This window comes from Myodes glareolus, chromosome 3 (assembly GCF_982192425.1).
Source record: "Myodes glareolus chromosome 3, mMyoGla1.1, whole genome shotgun sequence".
Taxonomy (NCBI): domain Eukaryota; kingdom Metazoa; phylum Chordata; class Mammalia; order Rodentia; family Cricetidae; genus Myodes; species Myodes glareolus.
The window spans coordinates 83528568-83549653 of NC_142028.1; the positions used below are offsets into that span (position 1 = coordinate 83528568).

Consider the following 21086-nt stretch of genomic DNA (forward strand, 5'->3'; position numbering starts at 1 on the left):
ATGTCTGTAATAGTAGCATAGGAGACCGAGACAGGGGTTTTAAGGCTAGCCTGAGCTACATAGCAAGGACCAGGCAAGTCAGGTCTACATAACTGACTCAAAACAGACATAGGCTCCTTAGAACTTTTTTATTCAAATATGTCCAAAGGTTGATGTTTCTTTGACTACTGATTTGACAGCTCAAAAATAAGACATGTTGAAGGAAAAGAACTGAGATTGCCTGTCTCTTTTGTTAGAATTTATCCAATTTATATGGGCAGTGCTGGTGCTCGCCTTTAATCCAGCACACAGGAGGCAGAGCAGGAAGAGGGATCTCTGACGTCAAGGCCAGCATGGTCTACAGAATGAGCTCCAGGACAGCCAGGAATGTATGGAGAAACTCTGTCTTCAAAAACAAAACAAAACAAAAAATCCAGTTTAGTGTGATTGCTAAGAGTCATGGCTAAAATAGTTATTTCAGTTTTGTGTTATCATGAGTTTAGCTTGGCTTTTGACTATAAGCCCCAGTAATGGATCCATGAAGCAGCTAGCGTACTTTCCCAGTATTTCTATGGGACAGGTGTTTCTAAGCACCTGTTTTATTTATTGTACTTTCATAAGTATTATTTATTTTGGTGTCTCCATAGTCCTCTTGCTTCAGATTCCTGGGTGTTGGAATTACAGATGTGAGTCACCATACCTAGTTTAGAAAGTGGTTTTTCTTTTTCTTTTCTTGTGTTTGATTTGTTTGTTTATTTTTGTTTTGATTTTAGTTAGTTTTGTAGCCCTGCCTGGCCTGGAACTCACTATGTGGAGGAGCTGACTTTGAATTTACAGTGATCCTTCTTTCTGCCTTTACCTATAGAGTAGAGTGCCGGGATTAAAGCTGTATGCCACCATACTCTGTCCCAGAAGACATTCTTTTTATTTTGTGTGTATAGATGTGTTGCCTGGATGTATGTGTATGATTTGTGTGCCTGGTGCCTGAAGAGGCATCAGATGTCTTAGGACTGAAATTCCATACAGTTTCGAGCTGCCATGTGGGTGTTGGGAATTGAACTCAAGTCGTCTGGAAGAGCAGTAGCCAGTGCTCTTAACTGCAAGGCCATCTCTTCAGCCCCAGAAATGATTTTCTAGGGGTGACAGCCAGCTGATCTTAGAACCTGTTCTGTGCATCGGACAATTTGAATCTCAAGTGTGTGTGCTTCCTACTCTGCCTGCCTACCTCTACTGAAGTAGGTCTTGGTTTGGCTTTTCCTGGGTTTTCCTTTACACTGTAGCTGGTTTTCCGACCACAAAATTCCCCCTATGGCTTTTGTCATCATTCGTTTCCTAGTCTTGCACTTCACAAGTAAGATCTTAAATTTGTTGGCCGCCTAACTCCCAAGGCTTACTTTATCAACCAAGCTGTAACTCTGAACTCTTAAGAATTCTTGACATCTCCTAAACCCAAAGTTTATTCTCATACTTGATCCTATTCGACCAGAGAGGTATTTGACAGTTATGTTGCCTTCTTCCTCGTAGTACTTTTGCTTTATTAAATTTAGTTTGTAGGATATCATACTTACCTTGTTTGTTTTATTTTATACTTGTTTTCTTATACTGTGTTTTTCCTCATTTTTAAGGCTTCTGCTGTTACAATGCTATAGCCCTGCAAATTTGTATTTTATTTCTATTATTAATCTTACCCAAAAGTTTAAGAATCCACTGTTCTTTTTTTAGAAAACTTTTTTATGACCAGGTGTTAGTGGCACATGCCTTTAATCCCAGCACTCAGAAGCAGAGAAGGCGGATCTCTATGAGTTTGAGGCCAGCCTGGTCTACAAAACGAGTTCCAGGACAGACTCCAAAGATGTCTCGAAAAACCAGAAACAAAACAAAACAAAACTTTTTATGACTTATTTATTTTTATTTCATATGCATTGGTGTTTTGCCTGCCTATATGTCTGTATGAGGGCATTGGATCCTCTGGAACAAGGTTACAGACAGTTGTGAGCTACCATGTGGGTGCTGGGAGTTTAACCAGGTCTCTGAAAGAACAGCCAGTGCTCTTAACCGCTGAGCTATCTCTTCAGCCCTGCAATTATTCTTTTATTTTAGTTTCATTTATTGTGTTTTATTTTGTATGTTTTTTACTGTCTTAATTTTTGTTACATTTATTTATTTACTGGGGAGGGTGTGCATGCTTGCTGCACATGTGTGGAGGTTATCAGGCATCATTTATCCTCTACATCATGTTGGTGCCCGGAATTGACCTCAGACCGTCAGACTGACTCCTTCAAATTGCCCTCTAACCTCTATATATGTCTATGGCACACATACTCTCAAAAAATAAAGATAAAAGTTTTTTTTGAATGTCTTTTTAAGATTTATTATAGGTAGGGCATAGTGACGCACACCTTTAATCCCAGCACTCGAGAGGCAGAGATAGGCAGATCTCTGAGTTTGAGGCCTACCTGGTCTATAGAGTAAGTTCCAGAATAGCCAGGACTACATAGAGAATCATGTCTTGAGAAAAAAAACATTATTACTATTATTATTATTATTATTATTATTATTATGTGAGAGAGAGAGAGAGAGAGAGAGAGAGAGAGAGAGAGAGAGAGAGAGAAACTGGAAGCTAAAGGAGCTGGGGATACAGGTACTTGTAAACCGCTCAGTTTGGGTGATGGGAACCAAAACTCCAGTCCTCTGCAGAAGCAATATGTTCTTTCTCTCCTTTCTCCTCTCTCTTTTTTGTTTGAGACAGAGTTTTCTGTGTAATTTCCTTAGCTGTCCTGGAACTCACGCTGTAGACTAGGCTGACCTCGAACTCACAGAGATCCACCCGCCTCTGCCTCCTGGATTCTGAGATTAAAGGTATGCGCCACCACTGCCCAGCCCAATATGCTCTATTAATCACTGAGGCAGCACTCCAGGCCTGGAATGTCTGCCGCATCTTTTAGTTTATAGGTGCCTTCTCCAGGCCTGGCGTATCTGCAGCATCTTTTAGTTAATAGGTGCCTTCTCTTCCCTTTCTCTCTCTCTCTCTCTTTTTTTCTTTTCTTTTTCTTTTTCTTTTTTTTTTTTTTTTAGATTTTTTAAGTTTTATGTGTGATGCTGGGAATCAAATCCAGGCACTCAATAAAAATAAGTGCTTATAGCCACTAAGCCATCTCTCCAGCTCTGACCCCCACCTTTTTTTTATCATTTTTCTTTGAGACAGGATCTCACTATGTAGCCCTGGCTGGCCTCAAACTCAGAGATCCATCTGCCTCCCACCTAATGGACTTAAAGGCATGCAATCTTGTGCCTATCTTCCCTCACCCCTCTTCTTGTTTTTGAGACAGGGAATCATTGTAGCTCCTGATTCACCTGGAACTCACTCTGTAGACGAGGCTAGCCTTGAACACAGAGATCCTCCTGCCTCTGCCTCCTAATTACTCAAATTAAAGGTGTGTACCACACCCAGCAATCCTCTTTTCTTCCTTTTTCTTATTAAAAAATTAATATATTCATATATATGTGCCATAGTGTATGTTGGGTGGTCACAGGACAACTTGCAGGATTTGCTTCTATGTGGGTTATAGGAACTAAATTCAGATTTTCATGCTTGATGGCAGATTCCTTTACCCAATGATCTGCCTCATAGGCCCTTCCTTCCTTCCTTTTCTTTTCCTTTAAATGTGTCTACTGGCATGGCATGGTGGCACACACCTTCAATTCCAGCACTTGGAAGGCAAAGGCAGGTGGATCACTGTGTGCTCACAGCCAGCTTGTCTACACAGAGAGCTCTTGATCGGCCAGTGATACATAGTGAGACTGTCAAAAACAAAACAAAAAACCTGGTCTACTGAAAACAAACAAAAAAACAGTCCTTTTGACTTTTAGAGTTCTCCTCAGAGTAGAATTTCAGAATTTTTTTTTTATAGTCCATATTTCTTTTTGTCCTTTTTGAAGGGTTAGGAGTTGGGATAGGGTCTTGGTGTACCTCACGCTGGCTTGGTACTTACTGAGTTATCTCACCAGCCCTGTATCTTAATCATTTCTTTTTCACTTGCCAGGTTGACTATAGAGTTACATTTTATTTTCTGTATTTGTTTGCATAGTGCTCCCTGAACCACAGTGTAACATAAGTATAACCTGTATAAATTAAGATTCCATTTTGAATAAACCCTCTTATGGCGCTTGATCGATCTGAGGGAAATTAACAGGTTTATTTGATGCATACATAAGTGTTTCTTCTGAGCCATGCATAATGCTAGTCACTATTGAGTGGCACATGGGTCAGTAAAGTGGGAAAACGAAATTTGGGAGTAATCTGTCTTGAGATTGGTGTGTCAGTAAGGCTTTCTATAAAGATGGGATTGACTTAGGAAGGGTTAGTACAAATTAGTTAAGCAAAGAGAGAAAGTTTTAAGTTGACATTGTATGTGATGACCTTTTGCTGAGATAGAGTGTGACTGTTTGAAGCATCATGAAGAAAGGTCAGTAATCCCAATAGATGATTTAAGGGACGAGTTTTCCATAAGAGGCATCTTAAAAGCCTCAGTGAGACAGCAAGGCCTGATGGAGCATGAAATGTCTTGAGATTTATTGTAGGTGTTGGGTAGGAAATACCCACAGGCTTGTGCTGGGCTGTTAGTCCAGTATGTCTCTGGCTGTGGTGGGTTAGGACGCATTCCCATGTGTTTCAAGCCTTAGTTATGCTGAATGCCATCTCTACAGCTGATGTTAAGATGGAGAAAGATAGCGGGTGAGAAGAATGCTAAACACTCATCTTTTGGCTGTTCAAAGGTGTCTGGAGAAGCCAATGAGACTCAGATTGCAGAAGCCTTAAGGCGGTACAGTGAAAGGGCGTTTTTTGTCCGGGAAGCTTTGTTTCATCTTTTTAGCCTGACTCATGTGATGGAAAAAACAAAGCCAGAAATCTTAAAGGTAAGAACAAAAAGAGGTGAAAAAAATTGAAATTACTAGTAGATTTTGTGTGTTTTGACCCTTATTTTTATCTCTCTCTATATATATATCTCTTTTTTGTTTTGTTTTTTATTTTTTTTCAGACAGGATTTCCCTGTAGTTTTGGAGTCTGTCCTGGAACTCTCTCTGTAGACCAGGCTGGCCTCAAACTCAAAGAGATCTGCCTGTCTCTGCCTCCCAAGTGCTGGGATTAAAGGCATGCACCACCATTGCCCAGCTAAGATATTTTTAAAAGCTGAGAAAGATTCATTTTTTCATTTTTCTGTTATATTGGGATTAAATCCAAAGCTTTCCATATATCAGACAAGTGCTCCAAAACTAAGATACATCCCACCTAAGAAAGGAAATTCTTTTGGTGGGCAGCAAGGGGGTTCTTTTCTTTTTTCTTTTTTGAGACTGTGTCTCCATGTAGCTCTGATTTTACTTTGTAGACCAGTTTGTCCTCTGCCTCCCAAATTCTGGAATTAAAGATTCTGTCCTAAAAATGAATAAATAAACATGAATATTTAACTGGGCCTAGTGATACAGGCCTATAATACTAACTACTCAGGAGGCAGATGCAGGAAGATTACATGTTCATGTTTGACCTGTATCACAGTGTGAGCCCAGGGCCAGTGTACGTTACATAGCAAGACTTAGTTTCAAAATAAAAATATACAAAGTGAGGAATGGAGGCTATAGCTCAGTGGTAGAGCATTTCCTAAGATGGGCACATAGCCCTAATGTTTATGTTTATTCCCCAGTATTTACACACACACACACACACACACACACACACACACACACACACACACACACACTGGGGGGGTATATTCAGTTGGAAATGGTGGTATTAGGCCATAACTCTTAGCATTCAGGAGACTGAGACGGAAAGGTTATAAGTTCAAGCCCAGGTGAGCTAAGTTTAAGAACAACCTAGGCTTCATAAGAAGAGCCTTGGAGCTGGGGAGGTGCCTGTGCACCAGAAGAGGGCACCAGATCTCATTATAGGTGGTTGTGAGCCACCTTGTGGCTGCTGGGAATTGAATTCAGGACCTCTGGAAGAGCAGCCAAAAAGCAGCCAGTGCTCTTAACCTCTGAGCCGTCTCTCCAGCCCTGCTTGCAAAAGACCCAGGTTTGATTCCTAGCACCCACATGTAAAGAGACTTTTTCAGTTAGTGGGAGCAATCTCAAGAGGTGGATTTTATCTTCCATTATATAGATTGTGAAACTGAGGTCCTGTGTCAGAGCCAGAACTGATTTGATCATCTAAGTGTCTTAAGTTTTTGAATGAACTGCTTGGGTAGGAACTATAGCATTTTATTATTGTCACTAATGCCTGTCACTTCCTCCATATAAACCAGTAGATGCTGATACTTACTTTGTCTCTCCCCCCATTCCAGTTTTTGTTCCTTTACTTTTTTTTTTTCTCTCCTCCCCTTCCCTCCCCTCCCAGATTAAAAAAAGCCCTGGCTGGGACTGGAGAGATGGCCCAGTGATTAAGAACACTGGCTGTTCTTCTAGAGGTCCTGATTTCAATTCCCAGCAACATATGGTGGTCACAACCATCTATAATAAGATCTGGTGCCTTCCTCTGGTCTGCAGACATACATGCAGTTAGAACTCTTTATACATAATAAATAAATGAATCTGGCCGGGTAGTGGTGGCACACACCTTTAATCCCAGCACTCCGGAGGCAGAGGCAGGCAGATCTCTGTGAGTTCGAGGTCAGCCCGCTGTACAGCCTGTTAGTTCCAGGGCAGCCAGGGCTGTTACACAGAGAAACCCTGTCCTGAAAAAAATTAAATAGATAAACAAACGAATTGTTTTTTGTTTTTTGTTTTTTTTTTTTTTAAAAGTACCAACTGTCCTAGAACTCACTCTGTAGTCTAGGCTGGCTTCAAACTCAGAAATCCATCTTCCTCTGCCTCTCGAGTGGTGGGATTAGAGGTGTGTACAATTGCCCAGCTCCAGTTTTGACTTCTATGAAACTAAGCATAGCGGACTAGATCGCTAGCCCTGATTTGAAATATTCACTTATTTAGAATAAAGATTAAAGTCCATTCACATAAAGAGTTTTGCTGTAAAAGAATGTAAAGGGGAAAAATGGCAGTTGATTAAGGAAATAGGATTAAAGGAGAATTTTGGTTTTTAGACAGGATCTTGCTATGTTACTCAGCTTGGCCTCAAATCTATAGTCTTCCTACCTCAGCCTCCCAATGCTGGAGTTAAGGCAAGTTCAATGCCCCCCTTATTTGTAAATGAATAGCTTTTAATAATTTATTTTAAATTTATTTCATGTGCATTGGCATGAATGTGTCAGATCCTCTGGAACTGGAGTTACAGGTAATTATCAACTGCCTTGTGGGTGCTGGGAATTGAACCTGGGTCCTCTGGAAGAGCACTCTGTGCTCTTAACCACTGAGTCATCTCTTCAACCTCATAAATGAATAGCTTTTAAAATATGTCAGTCTTTCCAATCCAGAATTTTAAAAATGACATTGAGGTAATTATTTTCTTGAGTAGACAGAGGAGGAAATGATCTGGCATATCCATGGAGGGATCAACTTTAGAGAGGATTGTAAAAGATCATTCATGGTTTGGCAAGGTGCCATATGTATTTCTGTATCCTGGTAAGGAGAATACATGGGCAGTGAGAATTTGAAATTTCTTTTCTAGTTACTTGAGTGTTCTTAGTGTGGTTGAAAGATAGGTTTTCCAGGGCTGGAGAGAGGGCTCAGTGGTTAATTGAGAGCACTGGCTGCTGTTCAGAGAACCTCCGGGGCTTGGTTTCTAGCACCCTTGTCAGGCAGCTCACAACTGCCTGTAACTTCAGTTCTGGGGGATCCGGCTCCTTCTCTGGTTCTTGTGAGGGCACACACACACACATAAGTAAATAATAAAATAAAATAAATTTTAAAGAAAGTTAAGTTTTCAACTGAATTGAAGAGTGGAGAGGACTTAGGAGGGAAGACGACAAATGAAGAATGGTTATCTAGTCCTTGGAGAGGGTGGATTTTATTGCGGTCCAGCTGACAGCATGTCAAGGAAGGAAGTTTGGGAATCGGTTTAGGCTCTTGACTTCAGCAACACAGCCTTGTTATAAAAAGAGGGTTTGTGTTTATGGAATTAAGAGGACTAAATGTTTTGTTTTGTTTTGCTTCAGCTTGTGGTTACTGGGATGAGAAACCATCCTATGAATTTGCCTGTGCAGCTGGCTGCAAGTGCCTGTGTGTTTAACTTAACTAAGCAGGACCTTGCTTTAGGCATGCCTGTCCGACTCCTCGCTGATGTAACCCATTTGCTGCTCAAGGCCATGGAACATTTTCCTAATCACCAGCAGGTAAGCACCTGTGAATTCTCACTCAAATATTCTTAGATTCTTCTTTTACTACCTCCTACTTCCATAACAGTTCAATTTAATAACCAAGCCTTCTTGTTTGTTGTTTTCTTCTTCTGAAGCAGGACCTTTTGTAGCCCAAGGTGTTCTTGAACTCTTGAACCTCCAGATCCATTTCCAAAGTCCTGAGATTATGTATGCATCACCATGCCCAGAATTAAAACTTATTGGTGTTCCAGGCATGATGATGTATACCTTTACTCCTAGCATTCGGGAGGCAGAGGTTGGTGATCTCTCTAAGTCTGAGGATAGCCTGGACTATACAGCAAATGCCAAAAACACATAGAGAAAATGAAAACAAAAAACAGAACCAAAAATGTATTGGTGTAATTAACAAAGGAAAACTGAGGGAAAAAATTCAGAATGAAAGGTTAGGAAGTAAGGGTGAGGAAAAATGGAGTGATTGTAATAGATAATGGTGTGGGTTTTTGTTTATTTGTTGTTTTGTTTTGTTTTTTTTTCAGTGTTGACACTCAATCCCAGCATCTGGCCAGTGTTAGGTACTCTTCATTAAACTGTATCCTCAGCTAGATTTCTTTTTTTTTCTTTTTTTTTATTTATTATATATACAGTGTTCTGTCTGCATATATGCTTGCATGCCAGAAGAGGGCAGCAAATCTTATTATAGATGGTTGTGAGCCACCATGTGGTTGCTGGGAATTGAACTCAGAACCTCTGGAAAGCCAGTCAATGCTCTTATCCACTGAACCATCTCTCTAGTCCTCCTCAGCTAGATTTCTTTTGGAGATAGGAAAACATGCTAAAAACTGGACAAGAGATGTGGCTCATTTGATAGAATGTTTGCCTAGAATACTCTGAGCCCAGGTTTAATCCCCACCACTGAATAAAACTGGGTATGGTGGTGTATCGCTATTCAGAACTCAGGATGTGGCAGCAGGAGGAGCAGTTGAAGAGCATGTTCACCTACACAGCAGGTTTGAGGCCCAGTTAGATTACAGGATACAGTCTCTAGGAGAGAAAGGAACTGTACGAAAACTAACTGTGGTAATAGGTTTGTAACTCTGTGCATAGACTAAAAAATCACACATAACAGGGATTGTATACTATGTGAATTATATCTTTCACATATAATCATATAAACAGATTATAAAATAAATCTGTTTTAAAAATCTGTACAAATACTATGTATAATGACAAAAATTAGAAGCACCAAAAATGTATTAATCTGGGGATAGTCGTAATTAAAAAACAGTAGTGAATGGCTGGGCGTGGTCTTTTTTTTGTTGTTTTGTTTGTTTGTTTGTCAAGTCGGTTTCTCTGTGTAGCCCTCACTGTCCTGGAACTTACTCTGTAGACCAGGCTGGCCTTGAAATCAGAGATCTGCCTGCCTCTGCTTCCCAAACTCTGGGATGCTGGGATGCGCCACCACTGCCTGGTAATTGATCACATCTTTAACCCCAGGGATGAAGGTGGAAAGAGAGGCTTGGTCTGGCTCTAGGTGGTACCATGTTTTATTTACAGTGAAGTAACATTTTTGTCACTCGAATGCTAGAATGCATAGATGGCCTGAAATGCCTACAGGGGAAGATGAGATACAGCCCCTTATGGGGAAGAAATGACTTCTGTAGTTCTTAAGGGAAACTAGGAAGTGTAGTCTTCTAGTAAGAAACTATCAGTTGCAGCTGCAAACCACAACTTAGATCATTCTCTGCAGAAGCCTACATAATATGATTTCATGTACTCACTTGAAAAAAAAATCAAAGTTACCCAGTGTGTTAATTATTAGTATTTCTGTTGAGAAGGAGCATAATTTCTGCCTTTTCTCAGTGCTGGCATCACAGGCAAACCTGTGCACCATACCATTTTTATCTAATGGTATTTAAAGGTAGAAGTACATAGACCGAGTGATAGTGGCGGATGTCTTTATCCCAGCACTTGGGAGTTGGGAGCCAGAGGCAGGCAGATCTTTGAGTTCGAGGCCGGGCTGATCTACAGAGAAAGTTCCAGGGCAGCCAAGCCTACACAGAGAAACACTATCTCCAAAAACGAAAAAGAAATACATGTTGTAGTTTTTGAAGTTATTTAAAATATAATATATTCAAAGTTAAAGGCTTTTAAATACAAAATTTGTGCAGGCCAATGTGGTAAGTTCCTGTAATCCAAGTACTTAGTAGGTGAAGCTGGAAGACCAGGGATCCATGGTCATCCTTGACTGTGTAGTGAGTTCAAGCCAGCCTGGGATATAGGAGACCCTATCACAAATCGATCCCCTCCAAAATAATTCTTAGGCAATTTGTGTCTATCTATTAAAGACTAAGAGGTACTACCTTATAATAAATGTATTTTATAAATATTTTGTCTATTTATTTAATAGCATTTAGGGAGTTGAGAGATTGAGTAAAAGTACTTGCTACACAGTCATGATGACCCGAGTTCAGATCTCCAGCACTGTAGGGGCAGAGGCAGGTGGATCCTGGGAGCTTTTTGGCCACTAGTCTAGGTGAAACTTTAGTTCCAGGTTCAGTAAGTATATTAGTTACTTTTTCAGTCTGTGATAAAATATTCTGCCGAGATCAACTGAAGGAAGCACTTATTTTGGCTTATAGTTCGAGGTTACTGTCCATTATTGTGGGAATATCCCGGCAGCAGGACCAGGAGTCAAATAGTGGTGGTGTCTAGTGTTTAGCACACCTTTTCCTTTTATTCAGTCCAGAGTCCTCGTTTAGGGAATGGTGCCATCTACAGTGGGTGAGTCTTCTCACACTAGTTAACCTAATCAAGACAACCCTGCAAGAGATGCTCAGGGGCCCATCCCTCAAGTGGTTCTAAATCTCATCAGATTGGCAGTTGAGATTAACCACCACAGTAAGAGACTTTGTATCAAAAAATAAGATGAAGAATAATAGTGGAAGAGTTCCAGTATATACCTCTGGCTTCCACATATTCATACACATCAAACCACTTATACCACAAATAGAATTGTTATTTACTTATTTTTGGTTCTTTTTTTTTTAAAGGTTTATTTATTATGTTTACAGTGTTCTGACTGCATGTATGCCTGCAGGCCAGAAGAGGACACCAGATACCATTATAGATGGTTGTGAGCCACCATGTGGTTACTGAAAATTGAACTCAGGACCTCTGGAAGGGCAGCCAGTGCTCTTAATCTCTGAGCCATCTCTCCAGCCCTGTTTTTGGTTTTTTGAGACAGGGTTTCTCTCTATACCCTTAGCTGTCCTGGAACTAGCTCTGTAAACCAGGTTGGACTGCCTTTGCCCTCTGAGTACTGAGATTAAATATGTGCACCACCATCGCCCAGCAAATTGTTTAAATGTTACTTAATTTATGGGGCTGGAAAGGTGGTTCAGTGGTTAAGAGCACTTTCTGCTCTTTCAGAGACTCTAGATGCATTTCCAACACCTACATAGCAGCTAACAATCACCTGTAAAACCAGCTTCAGGGGAATTCGATGCCCTCTTCTGATCTGTGCAGGCATTGCATACACATGGTACCTGTGTATACTCACGCACACACCCACACATAGATATTAGATAAATAAATCTGAAAAAAAGGACTTAATATTTAGATAGGCATGCTGTTATGTACCTGTAAATCCCAGCAACTAGAGAGGTTGAGGAAAGAAGGTCTTTTGAGCCCAGGAGTTACAAGCCATTCTACTCAACCTAGCAAGGCTTCTATCAAAATAAGGAAACCCCTGACAGAAGGAAAAGTTGCAGCTGCTGGATGCTATTATGAGCATTTTATTTTTCAGCAGTTTGAACTGAATGCCATAGGCCGTTGAGGGAAGCAAGTAGTGCAGTCAGGTACATGGTGTGTGGACAGGGACAGGGAGACTCAAAGAACAAGTGATGGAGTCACATCTTGGAAAATGGGTAAGAAAAGCAGTGGGACCTATATGGAAATGTACATGCCATTTCAGAGGGCAAGTTGCTTGTGACCAGGATGTAGGAAGGACAGTGTGGGATTAGGCCAGTGATAGCCAAATTTGGTGAATGGCAGTATACAGAATTCTTAAATACTTGCATATTTGAGGCTAGAGCCACAAAAGTCAAAATTCCAGATGGTCAGTACTTGGAACAAATTGTCATCTTTTCTGTTTGCTTATGGTGTTTTACAGAAAGACTAAGCCATCGATCAGATGCAGTGATGCTTTTCTCTGTTACCATTTTAAGCCATCAGTTCTATTAAGTTTAGTGTCTCTTTATTCATTTTAATGTATGTGCCCCTATGATGAGGTCTGCAGTTCAGACAGAAAAACATATAATGTAGCATGGCACAGTAAGTACTAAGAAACAAGGCAGCTTAAGAACCCTAATGTCAAAATTCAAAATCAGAGACTGAAAAAAAAAAAAGAAAGAAAGAAACCTTTGATGCTTGATGCCTATGTGATATTCAGAGAGCTTCCTATTTCGGAGCATTTCAGATTTTGGATTTTTATATTTGGTCTGCTCAATTGGTAATATTCCCAATTATTATTTTTTGTTTGTTTAGGTTGGTTTTTTTATTGTTTTATTTTGTTTTTGATTTTTCAAGACAGAGTTTCTCTGTGTAGTCCTAGCTAGCTGGAACTCTCTTTGTAGACCAGGCTGACCTCAAACTCACAGAGATCTGCCTGCCTCTGCCTCCCAGGTGCTGGGATTAAAGGTGTGTGCCATCACTGCCTGGAGATGTTTCTAAATTTAAATACTTGTCCTTTCTACACTTTGGTTACAAGCCGCTTGCCCTTAGTGTGGCCTTCCTATTTCCATAATAGGTCCACTGTTTTTCCCAACCATTTTTCAAGATAATGGCTCCAACAGAACCTGCTCTTTAAATCTTGCCTTACATTAAAAGCTCTGAAGTTCGGTGTTTGTACTTCCAGACATTTCAACTAAGTAGTACTGCACTGCTGGGAGCTCAAGAAGAGGCAGTTAGGACAGTTGAAAACTAGGAAAGTATCCTGAGAGATGTAAATACCAGGGCCTAAGAATATAGCGCAGTTCAGAGATTGCTTGCCTTGAATATACAAAGTCCAGGATTCCTTCCCTTGGAGTAGAGTGTACACTTGCTTGCCTGTAACCCCAGCACTTCAGAAGTAAAAGCAGGAAGATTAAAAGTTCAAAGTCATCCTCAGCAACATAGTAAGTTAGAGGCCAGTTTGGGCTCTTTTGTTTGTTTGTTGCGAAACAAACACCAAAAATAGGGTGGGGTGGAGAGCTGACATAGCGGCCAAGACTTACTCTTACAGAGGACCCAAGTTTGGTTCCCAGTATCGGCATAGAGGCTCACAACCTCCCTGTGGTCCATTGCTATCTTCTGACCTCTGCAGACAGTAGGTACACATGCTGGTCACATACATAAACAGACGAAACACTCCCAAAATAAAAATAATTTTTTTTTCAATTTAAAGGATTTTCAAAGATCATGATTTAATGTGCTGATATAAAACCCGAGTTGAATTCCCATGTTTAAAAATCTAAAATTTTCTTAGTCTGGAGAGATGGCTCAGAGGTTAAAAGCACTGGCTGCTCTTCCAGAGGTCCTGAGTTCAATTCCCAGCAACTGCATGGTGGCTCACAACCATCTATAATGAGATCTGGTGCCATCTTCTGGCATGCAGACATTCGTGTAGGCAGAACACTGTATACATAATAAATATATAGTTAAAAAATAAAGTTTATTCTTATAAACTTTATTTATAAACATAAAGCAATCAATCTATTTTTGATAGCATTTATAAAGAATTAGTTTAAAGAATATAATTTTGAGCCAGGCATGGTGGTGCATGACTTTAATCCCAGACCTCAGGAGGCAGAAGCAGACGAGGTCTGTGAGTTTGAGGCCAGCCTAGTCTACATAGTAAGTTCCTGGACAGCCAGAGATATATAATTGAGAGATCTGTCTCAAACCAAGAAAAAAAATTGTGTTTTTCAAGATTTAAAAACAGTAACTGGAGCTGGTTGTATAAGTAACTGGAGCTTAGTTGGATAGTTGTATAGCTTAGTTGGATAGTTAACTGGAGCTTTTTTATGAACCCTGGGTTCCATCTCCAGCACTCAGCATGCTCACACTCTCCTTACATACATTTAAACAATAATTTTTAAAATATTTTTTTAAAGCTTGTCTTTGGCTAACAGGTAATAGAATGATGTTCTTTTCGGTTTTGTTTGTTTTGTTTTCTCCTTTTTATCCTTTAGTTACAGAAGAATTGCCTCCTCTCACTTTGTAGTGACCGAATTCTTCAAGATGTCCCATTTAACAGGCAAGTAATAGCTTGACAACGGGAGTTTCAGTCCCCAGGACCACATGGTAGAAATATGACTCCCTCAGGTTGTTCTCTGTGTGCATGCTTTGTGAGAAGATGTGTGTGTGCACACGCTCACGTATAAATAACTTTTTAAAGTTTTTAACAAAGAATATGCTTAAAGCTATGATATTGAAATACTAAAATGTTTTTGTTGTAGAAGATAAAATACAAATTTTGACTGTATTTCTACATTATTGTGTCTCTGTGTATGTTTGTGTTTGTGTATTGTAATTGATATGTGTGTGTGCACCATGTGCAAATGTATCAGTGTGAAAACCAGAGGTTGACATTGGGTGTCTTCCTCAATTGCTCCTTACCTTATTTTTTTGAGACAGGGTCTCTCACTGAACCTGGAGTTCACGGAGTGGGCTAGACTTCTGGCCATCAAGTCCCAGGGATCCTCCTGTCTCTGCCTCCCCAGAGTTAAGATTACAGGTATGCGTTGCCATGCCGAGCTCTTTGACATGGTTGCTGGGGATTCAACTCAGGTCCGCATGCTTGCACAGCGAGCACTTTACCAGCTGAGCTTTCTCCTCAGCCCCTATGCTCCTGCTTCTCCACCATTGCTATCATTTTGATGAGCACAGTGGTGCAGGCCTATAATCCCAGTAGGAGAATCAAAAGTTCAAAGCCTACCTGGTACCTTATTAAGACTGCCTCAGAATAAAAACAAAGAGCCAGGTATGGTGGCACATGCCAGTAATCCCAGCACATGGAAGGTGGAGGCAGGAAGATCAGCAATTTAAGGTCATCTTTGGCTACACAGAGAGGACAGCCTGAGCTACATGAGACCCTATCTCAAAAAGATATAAATAAGGGCTGGCAAGATGGCTCAGCTGGTAAAAGCACTTTCCACAAAAGCCTGACCATCTGAATTCAAACTCTAGAACCCACAGTGGAAGAAAAGAACCGAGTCTCAAAAGTTGTCCTCTGACAGCCACATGTATATCATAGCATGTATGCACACCCATGCACATCATAGACAGAAACTCACACTACCAAAAAGAAGATAAAAATGATAGACACTAGAAATAAATAAAATAAGAGAAAGGACTGGGGATGTATCTTTGTGGTAGAGCTTCTGTCTAGACAAGGCCCTGGGTCCAGTCCCCAGCATAGGAAAGAAACCAAAAAGACACTAATGGTAATTTGTTATTCTCTCTCATTAAGAGAAAGCTTCCTTTCTCTTCCCACACACTAAGTTGTAACATCAACCCTCACCTGAATCCCTAAAATTGTGCCTGGATCTCCAATATTAAGGAAACCCTCTTGTGTTTTCAGGTTTGAAGCAGCCAAGCTTGTCATGCAGTGGCTTTGCAACCATGAAGATCAAAACATGCAAAGAATGGCGGTTGCTATCATTTCCATTCTGGCTGCTAAGGTACCTGAACGTTTCTGAATGACTTCCCAAAGGCAGTTGTTTCTCATTACAGTTAATTCTGCCCCCTTCCATTTGTGTGCCAGAAAAGTTAGTACACCTCTTTGCTAGCCTGCTTATTTGTGTTAAGTGCTGCAGAATTGGAAGCTAATGAGCTGTTTCAGTCTAGCTATGGAGGCTGTTGTGGTGGATTATAGTAAACTTATACCCATGAATGCTTGGACATTTACTTTGTTTTATATTTGCTTCCAGCTTTCTACAGAACAAACTGCACAGCTTGGTGCTGAGCTCTTCATTGTCCGGGTAAGTTTATTTTCCCTCTTTTTAGAACACTACATAGTGGTTTGGTTTGTTTGGTTGGTTGGTATCTTGTTTTTTTGTTTTTTTTGTTTTTTTTTTTAGCTTTTAAAAAATTATTTATTTTACCTGTATGGGTGCTTTGTTTCCATGTATGTCTGTGCACTGCGTGGAGGTGACCTGGTGCTTGTGGATGCCAGAGGAGTAAATTGGATCCCATGGGACTAGAATTACAGACAGTTGTGAGCTGCCATGTGGGTGCTGATAATTAAACCCAGGTCCTCTTGAAGATTAGCCAGTGCTCTTAATCTCTGAGTCATCTCCCCAGTCCCTAATAGTATTCTTCTCTTTTCTTTTTTCCTCCTGACAAGTAGTGTGGTATACTTTTGTGGGTATGTATGTATATAGGTGTTTGTGTTCCTGGGGAGCTAAGCCAGGGCTTCACACATACTAAGTCGGCTTTCTGCTACAGAACCACGCCTGTCCTGGCTTCTATATATATTTTTAATTAATTCACTTTTTATAAATGATTGTATTCAGTTTTGTTTTGATTTGATTTTTGGGGGATGTGGGCTTCGAGACAGGGTTCTCTGTGTAGCAGTCCTGGCAGTCCTAGAACTCAATCTGTAGACCAGGCTGGCCTTGAACTCACAGAGATCCACCTGCCTCTGCCTCCTGAGTGCTGGGTTTAAAGATGTGCATGACTACTGCCTGGGTTTTGTTTTGTTTTAATTTTTGGTCATTTGTAGAGCTAGGGATTGGTCTTGCATATGCCAGGCTGGTGTTCCACCACTGAGCTGTATTCCTGACCCCAATTGTATTCTGGGTTTTTGTTGTTGTTGCAATTTTTATATAATTATTTATTTTATTTCATTTTTATGTGTATGAGTGTTTTTCCTGCGTGTATGTATGTATACCATGTGCATGCCTGTTGCCTGCAGAGGTCAAAAGATGGCAGATACCCTGAAACTGGCGTTAAGGATGGTTGTGAGCCACTGTGTAGATGCTGGGAGTTCTCTGCTTGTGTTCTTCAATCACTGAGACATCTCTCCAGGCCCAAGTGTATCTTTTTTTAAATTGAAGTAACTTTGGTCCTTGATAGATGCAAGCAGCTGTGAACTGATAGTCCTGCGCGCAGGGGTTAAGAGCACTGCTGCTCTTGCAGAGGACCAGGGTTTGCTTCATAGCACCCACATTGTGGCCTACAATTACCTGCGACTCCACTTCCAGGGGATTCAATGTTCTCCTGGCCTTGATGGGCAGTGCTCGTGTGTGATACACATAAACACTCAGGCACGTACATATACACATAAAATAAAAATAAATTTTATTGTAAATAAAAATAAACAGGGTCGTTTTTTGGAGCCAGGCATGATGGTAACATGCCATTAATCCTAACACTTGAGATAGAGGCAGATGGATCTCTGTAAGTTCAAGGCCAGAGTGGTCTACATAGTAAAATCTAGGCTAGCCAGGGCAACTTAATGAGACCCTGTCTCAAAAAACAGAGGTGGAGAACTTTTAGGAATTATGAAGATATCTCAGCAATTCTGGCTGAAAGTATACTAGAAATTTAAGAAAGTGGTCTACTTGATCCATTTCGTGTAAGCAGAGTTAATATGGTGCTAATAGCTAAGTTTGTTCTTCCTAAGGGTGAACCCAGAGCCTGATGCATGTTACTCGTGCCCAAGAGCTGGGACTAAAGGCATGCACCACCATGCCTAGCTCGCAAACTGCATTTCTTAGGTTAGTTACAATAGGTGTAGCTTACGAGAAGACATGTCAAAGCTATTGTCATCTTAATATCCAATATTAAAACTTCAATTCTCTTACCATTGTGTGTAGTTGTGAGCCACCACGCCCAGCCTTTTTCTTTTTTCCTAAAAAAAAAACAAAAAAAAAAACCTTGAAATTTTGTTAGAATTAGGCCTTCTGAGCCTTCTAATTCTTTTATCAAGTTGATTATGACCAAACTACTTAATATTTTAGATTCAGTTTCTGTCCCTGGGAAATGACACTATAGGTATTATTAACTATAAGTTAATAAATACTAGTTTTGTCTCCCTTCAATCCCTCTTCATTTTTTTAAGTCCCAGGCTTTATTAGAATGGTATTCTATGACCAGTTTTTTTTTTTTAATTTATTTATTATGTTTCTGTGTGCGTGTATGCCTGCAGGCCAGAAGAGGGCATTAGACCTCATTACAGATGGTTGTGAACCACCATGTGGTTGCTGGGAATTGAACTCAGGACCTTTGGAAGAGCAGGCAATTCTCTTAAGCGCTGAGCCATCTCTCCAGCCCCCAATCTATGACCAGTTAAGATAGTTGGTTCACGACCAGTGAGATGGCTCAGCAGTGAGGCAACTGCCACCAAATCTGGTGACTTGAGTTCAATCCCTGGGAACTAGTGGTGGAGGAAGAGAACCAACTTCTGCAAGCTCTCTTCTGACTACAAAAGTTCAGTGTTTCATATATTTCATCAGTACACACATACACACACATGCACGCATGAGACACACACACACGACACAAAATCAAAATAAGTTAAAAAAAAAGATACTGCACACACATGAAAGAAGGAAGGAAAGCAAACAAGCACGCAAACAGGTCTGGGGATATAGCTCCATATGTGAAGTGAGCACTTGCCTCCTCAGCACCACATAAACCCCGTGTGGTAGTACATGCCTGTAATTGCAGCACTTGGGAGGTAGATGCTGGAGGACAGAGTCCAACATCATTCTTGGTATATAGTGAGTTTAAGGCGGCATGAGACCCTGCTCACAGAGAAAGGGACCAAGAGAGGAACAGAGAGGGAGAGAGAACACAAGCAAGTACTCTTCTTACAGTGCAGTTTGCAGTTCCTACACAGTACTAACTAAACTATTGTTTGCAGAAAAACAAATAGAAATGAAGGGAAGGATAAGAAGGGAAAATGAAGGTTCAGACTAAGGAATTGTGGGCTGAGAAAGGAGAATCTTGACTTAGAAGCTAGCTTTGGCTGCTTTCTTAGGGTTTCTATTGTTGTGATAAAACACCAGGATCAAAATCAGATAAAGAAGAGTTTATTTCATCTTAGTCTGTCATCTAGGAAAGATAGAGACTGATGCAGAGGCCATGAAGGAATGCTTGCCCTGTCTGCTTTCTTATACATCCCCAGGACTACCTATTCAGAGAAGGCACCATCCACAGTGGGCTGGGCCCTTCTACAGCAAGCACTAATCAAGGAAGTACACTACAGAATTGCCTACAATCTTATGGAGATATTTTCTCATTTGAGAGTCCTCTTCGAGTGGCTGGAGAGATGACTCAGTGGTTAAGAGCACTGGCTAGTCTTCTAGTGGACCCGGGTTCAATTCCCAACACCACTTGGAAGCTCACAACTGTCTGTAACTCCAGTTGCAGGGGATCTAACACCTTCACAGCAATACTCATAAAATAAATTTAAATAGATGATTTAAAAAAGAGAGAGAGTCCCTCTTCCAGAGTGACTGTAGCTTGTGTCAAGTTGACTAGCCCTGGGTTGCATAGCAAAACTATCTGAAGAAACAATACGAAAACATACTAGGGCTAGCAAAATGGCTCAGCAAGAAGATGCTTCCTGCCAACCCTGTTTCAATCCCCAGGACCCACAGGGTGGAACTCACAGACCTCTACAAACATGCTGTGACTTGGACACATCCCCCCACATTAGATAGCTAGATGGATGGATGGATGGATGGATGGACGGACGGACGGATGGACGGACGGACGAACAGACAAAGTTTTAACCTTTACAGGGAATGCTTTAAACTAGGAGAATATTCCTCATGATTTGTGCTTATTGGTAATCTCAAATTATGACAACAATTCAATAATGAAAAATTCTCTTTCTTCCTTAGCAACTTCTTCAAATAGTGAAGCAGAAAACTAATCAAAATTCAGTGGATACTACATTGAAATTTACTTTGAGTGCACTCTGGAACCTCACAGATGAATCCCCAACAACCTGCAGACACTTCATTGAAAATCAAGGGTTGGAACTCTTCATGAGAGTTCTAGAGGTCAGAATGAAAATATACTTAGCAGCTGGATATGGGTGATTTCTTTGAGCACTTATTTGTTATATTTGTTTCTTTAAATAGTTACACATTCTCTTCTCTTTTGTACAGTCTTTCCCAACTGAGTCATCCATTCAACAAAAAGTTCTAGGTCTTTTGGTAAGTTGTACACCATTCCTGATTAATTCCAAAGCATAATTATTTTCTGTCTGAGTGTGTACTTTGAAGGTTGCTACTTGGGCCCTCAAGGCCCATGTTGATTAGGATACTCCCCACAGAGCCTAGAGTGGTTTATTATTTGTGTTTTAATAAATAAAGCTTACCTGAAGGTCAGAAGGCAAAGTAGCCACGCTAGTCAGCCGTACAGTCCAGGCAATAGTGACACACAATTTTATTTATTTATTTTATTTTATTAAAATATAAAAGTTTCCATTTTCGCCCCTCCTCCCAACACCTTCCCACTCCCCCCACTCCCTCTCCTCTTCCCTCTCCATCCCTAAGAGCAGTCAGGGTTTCCTGCCCTGTGGGTAGTTCAAGTTCCTCCCCGCTCCCTCCAGGTCCAGGAAGGTGAGTATTCAAACAGACTGGATCTCCAAAAATCCAGAATATGCAGAGGAAACAAGTCCCAGAGTCATTGTCAATGGCTTTTTAGAAAGACTTCGGGCCAGCCACATTCAGGGAATCCAGCCTCCTCCAGAGAATCTGGTTGGATCAAGCGCTCCTTCAGTCCCAGTCAACTGGCATTGGTGAACTCTCATTAGATCAGTCCCCTTGTATCAGTGGGTGATCG

At 40.7% G+C, this 21086-nt stretch overlaps 1 protein-coding gene across 1 annotated transcript in view; it reads left to right on the top strand.

The window, feature by feature from the left end:
* The window catches only part of LOC125412500 (protein zyg-11 homolog B), a 59718-nt gene that overhangs the window by 22870 nt on the left and 15762 nt on the right, over positions 1 to 21086 (top strand). The window contains exons 4-10 of the mRNA XM_087904761.1: positions 4756 to 4896; positions 8082 to 8258; positions 14474 to 14538; positions 15865 to 15964; positions 16214 to 16264; positions 20138 to 20299; positions 20408 to 20455. Of these exons, the coding sequence (XP_087760887.1) occupies positions 4756 to 4896; positions 8082 to 8258; positions 14474 to 14538; positions 15865 to 15964; positions 16214 to 16264; positions 20138 to 20299; positions 20408 to 20455 (744 nt within the window). The remainder of the gene's footprint in view (positions 1 to 4755; positions 4897 to 8081; positions 8259 to 14473; positions 14539 to 15864; positions 15965 to 16213; positions 16265 to 20137; positions 20300 to 20407; positions 20456 to 21086) is intronic.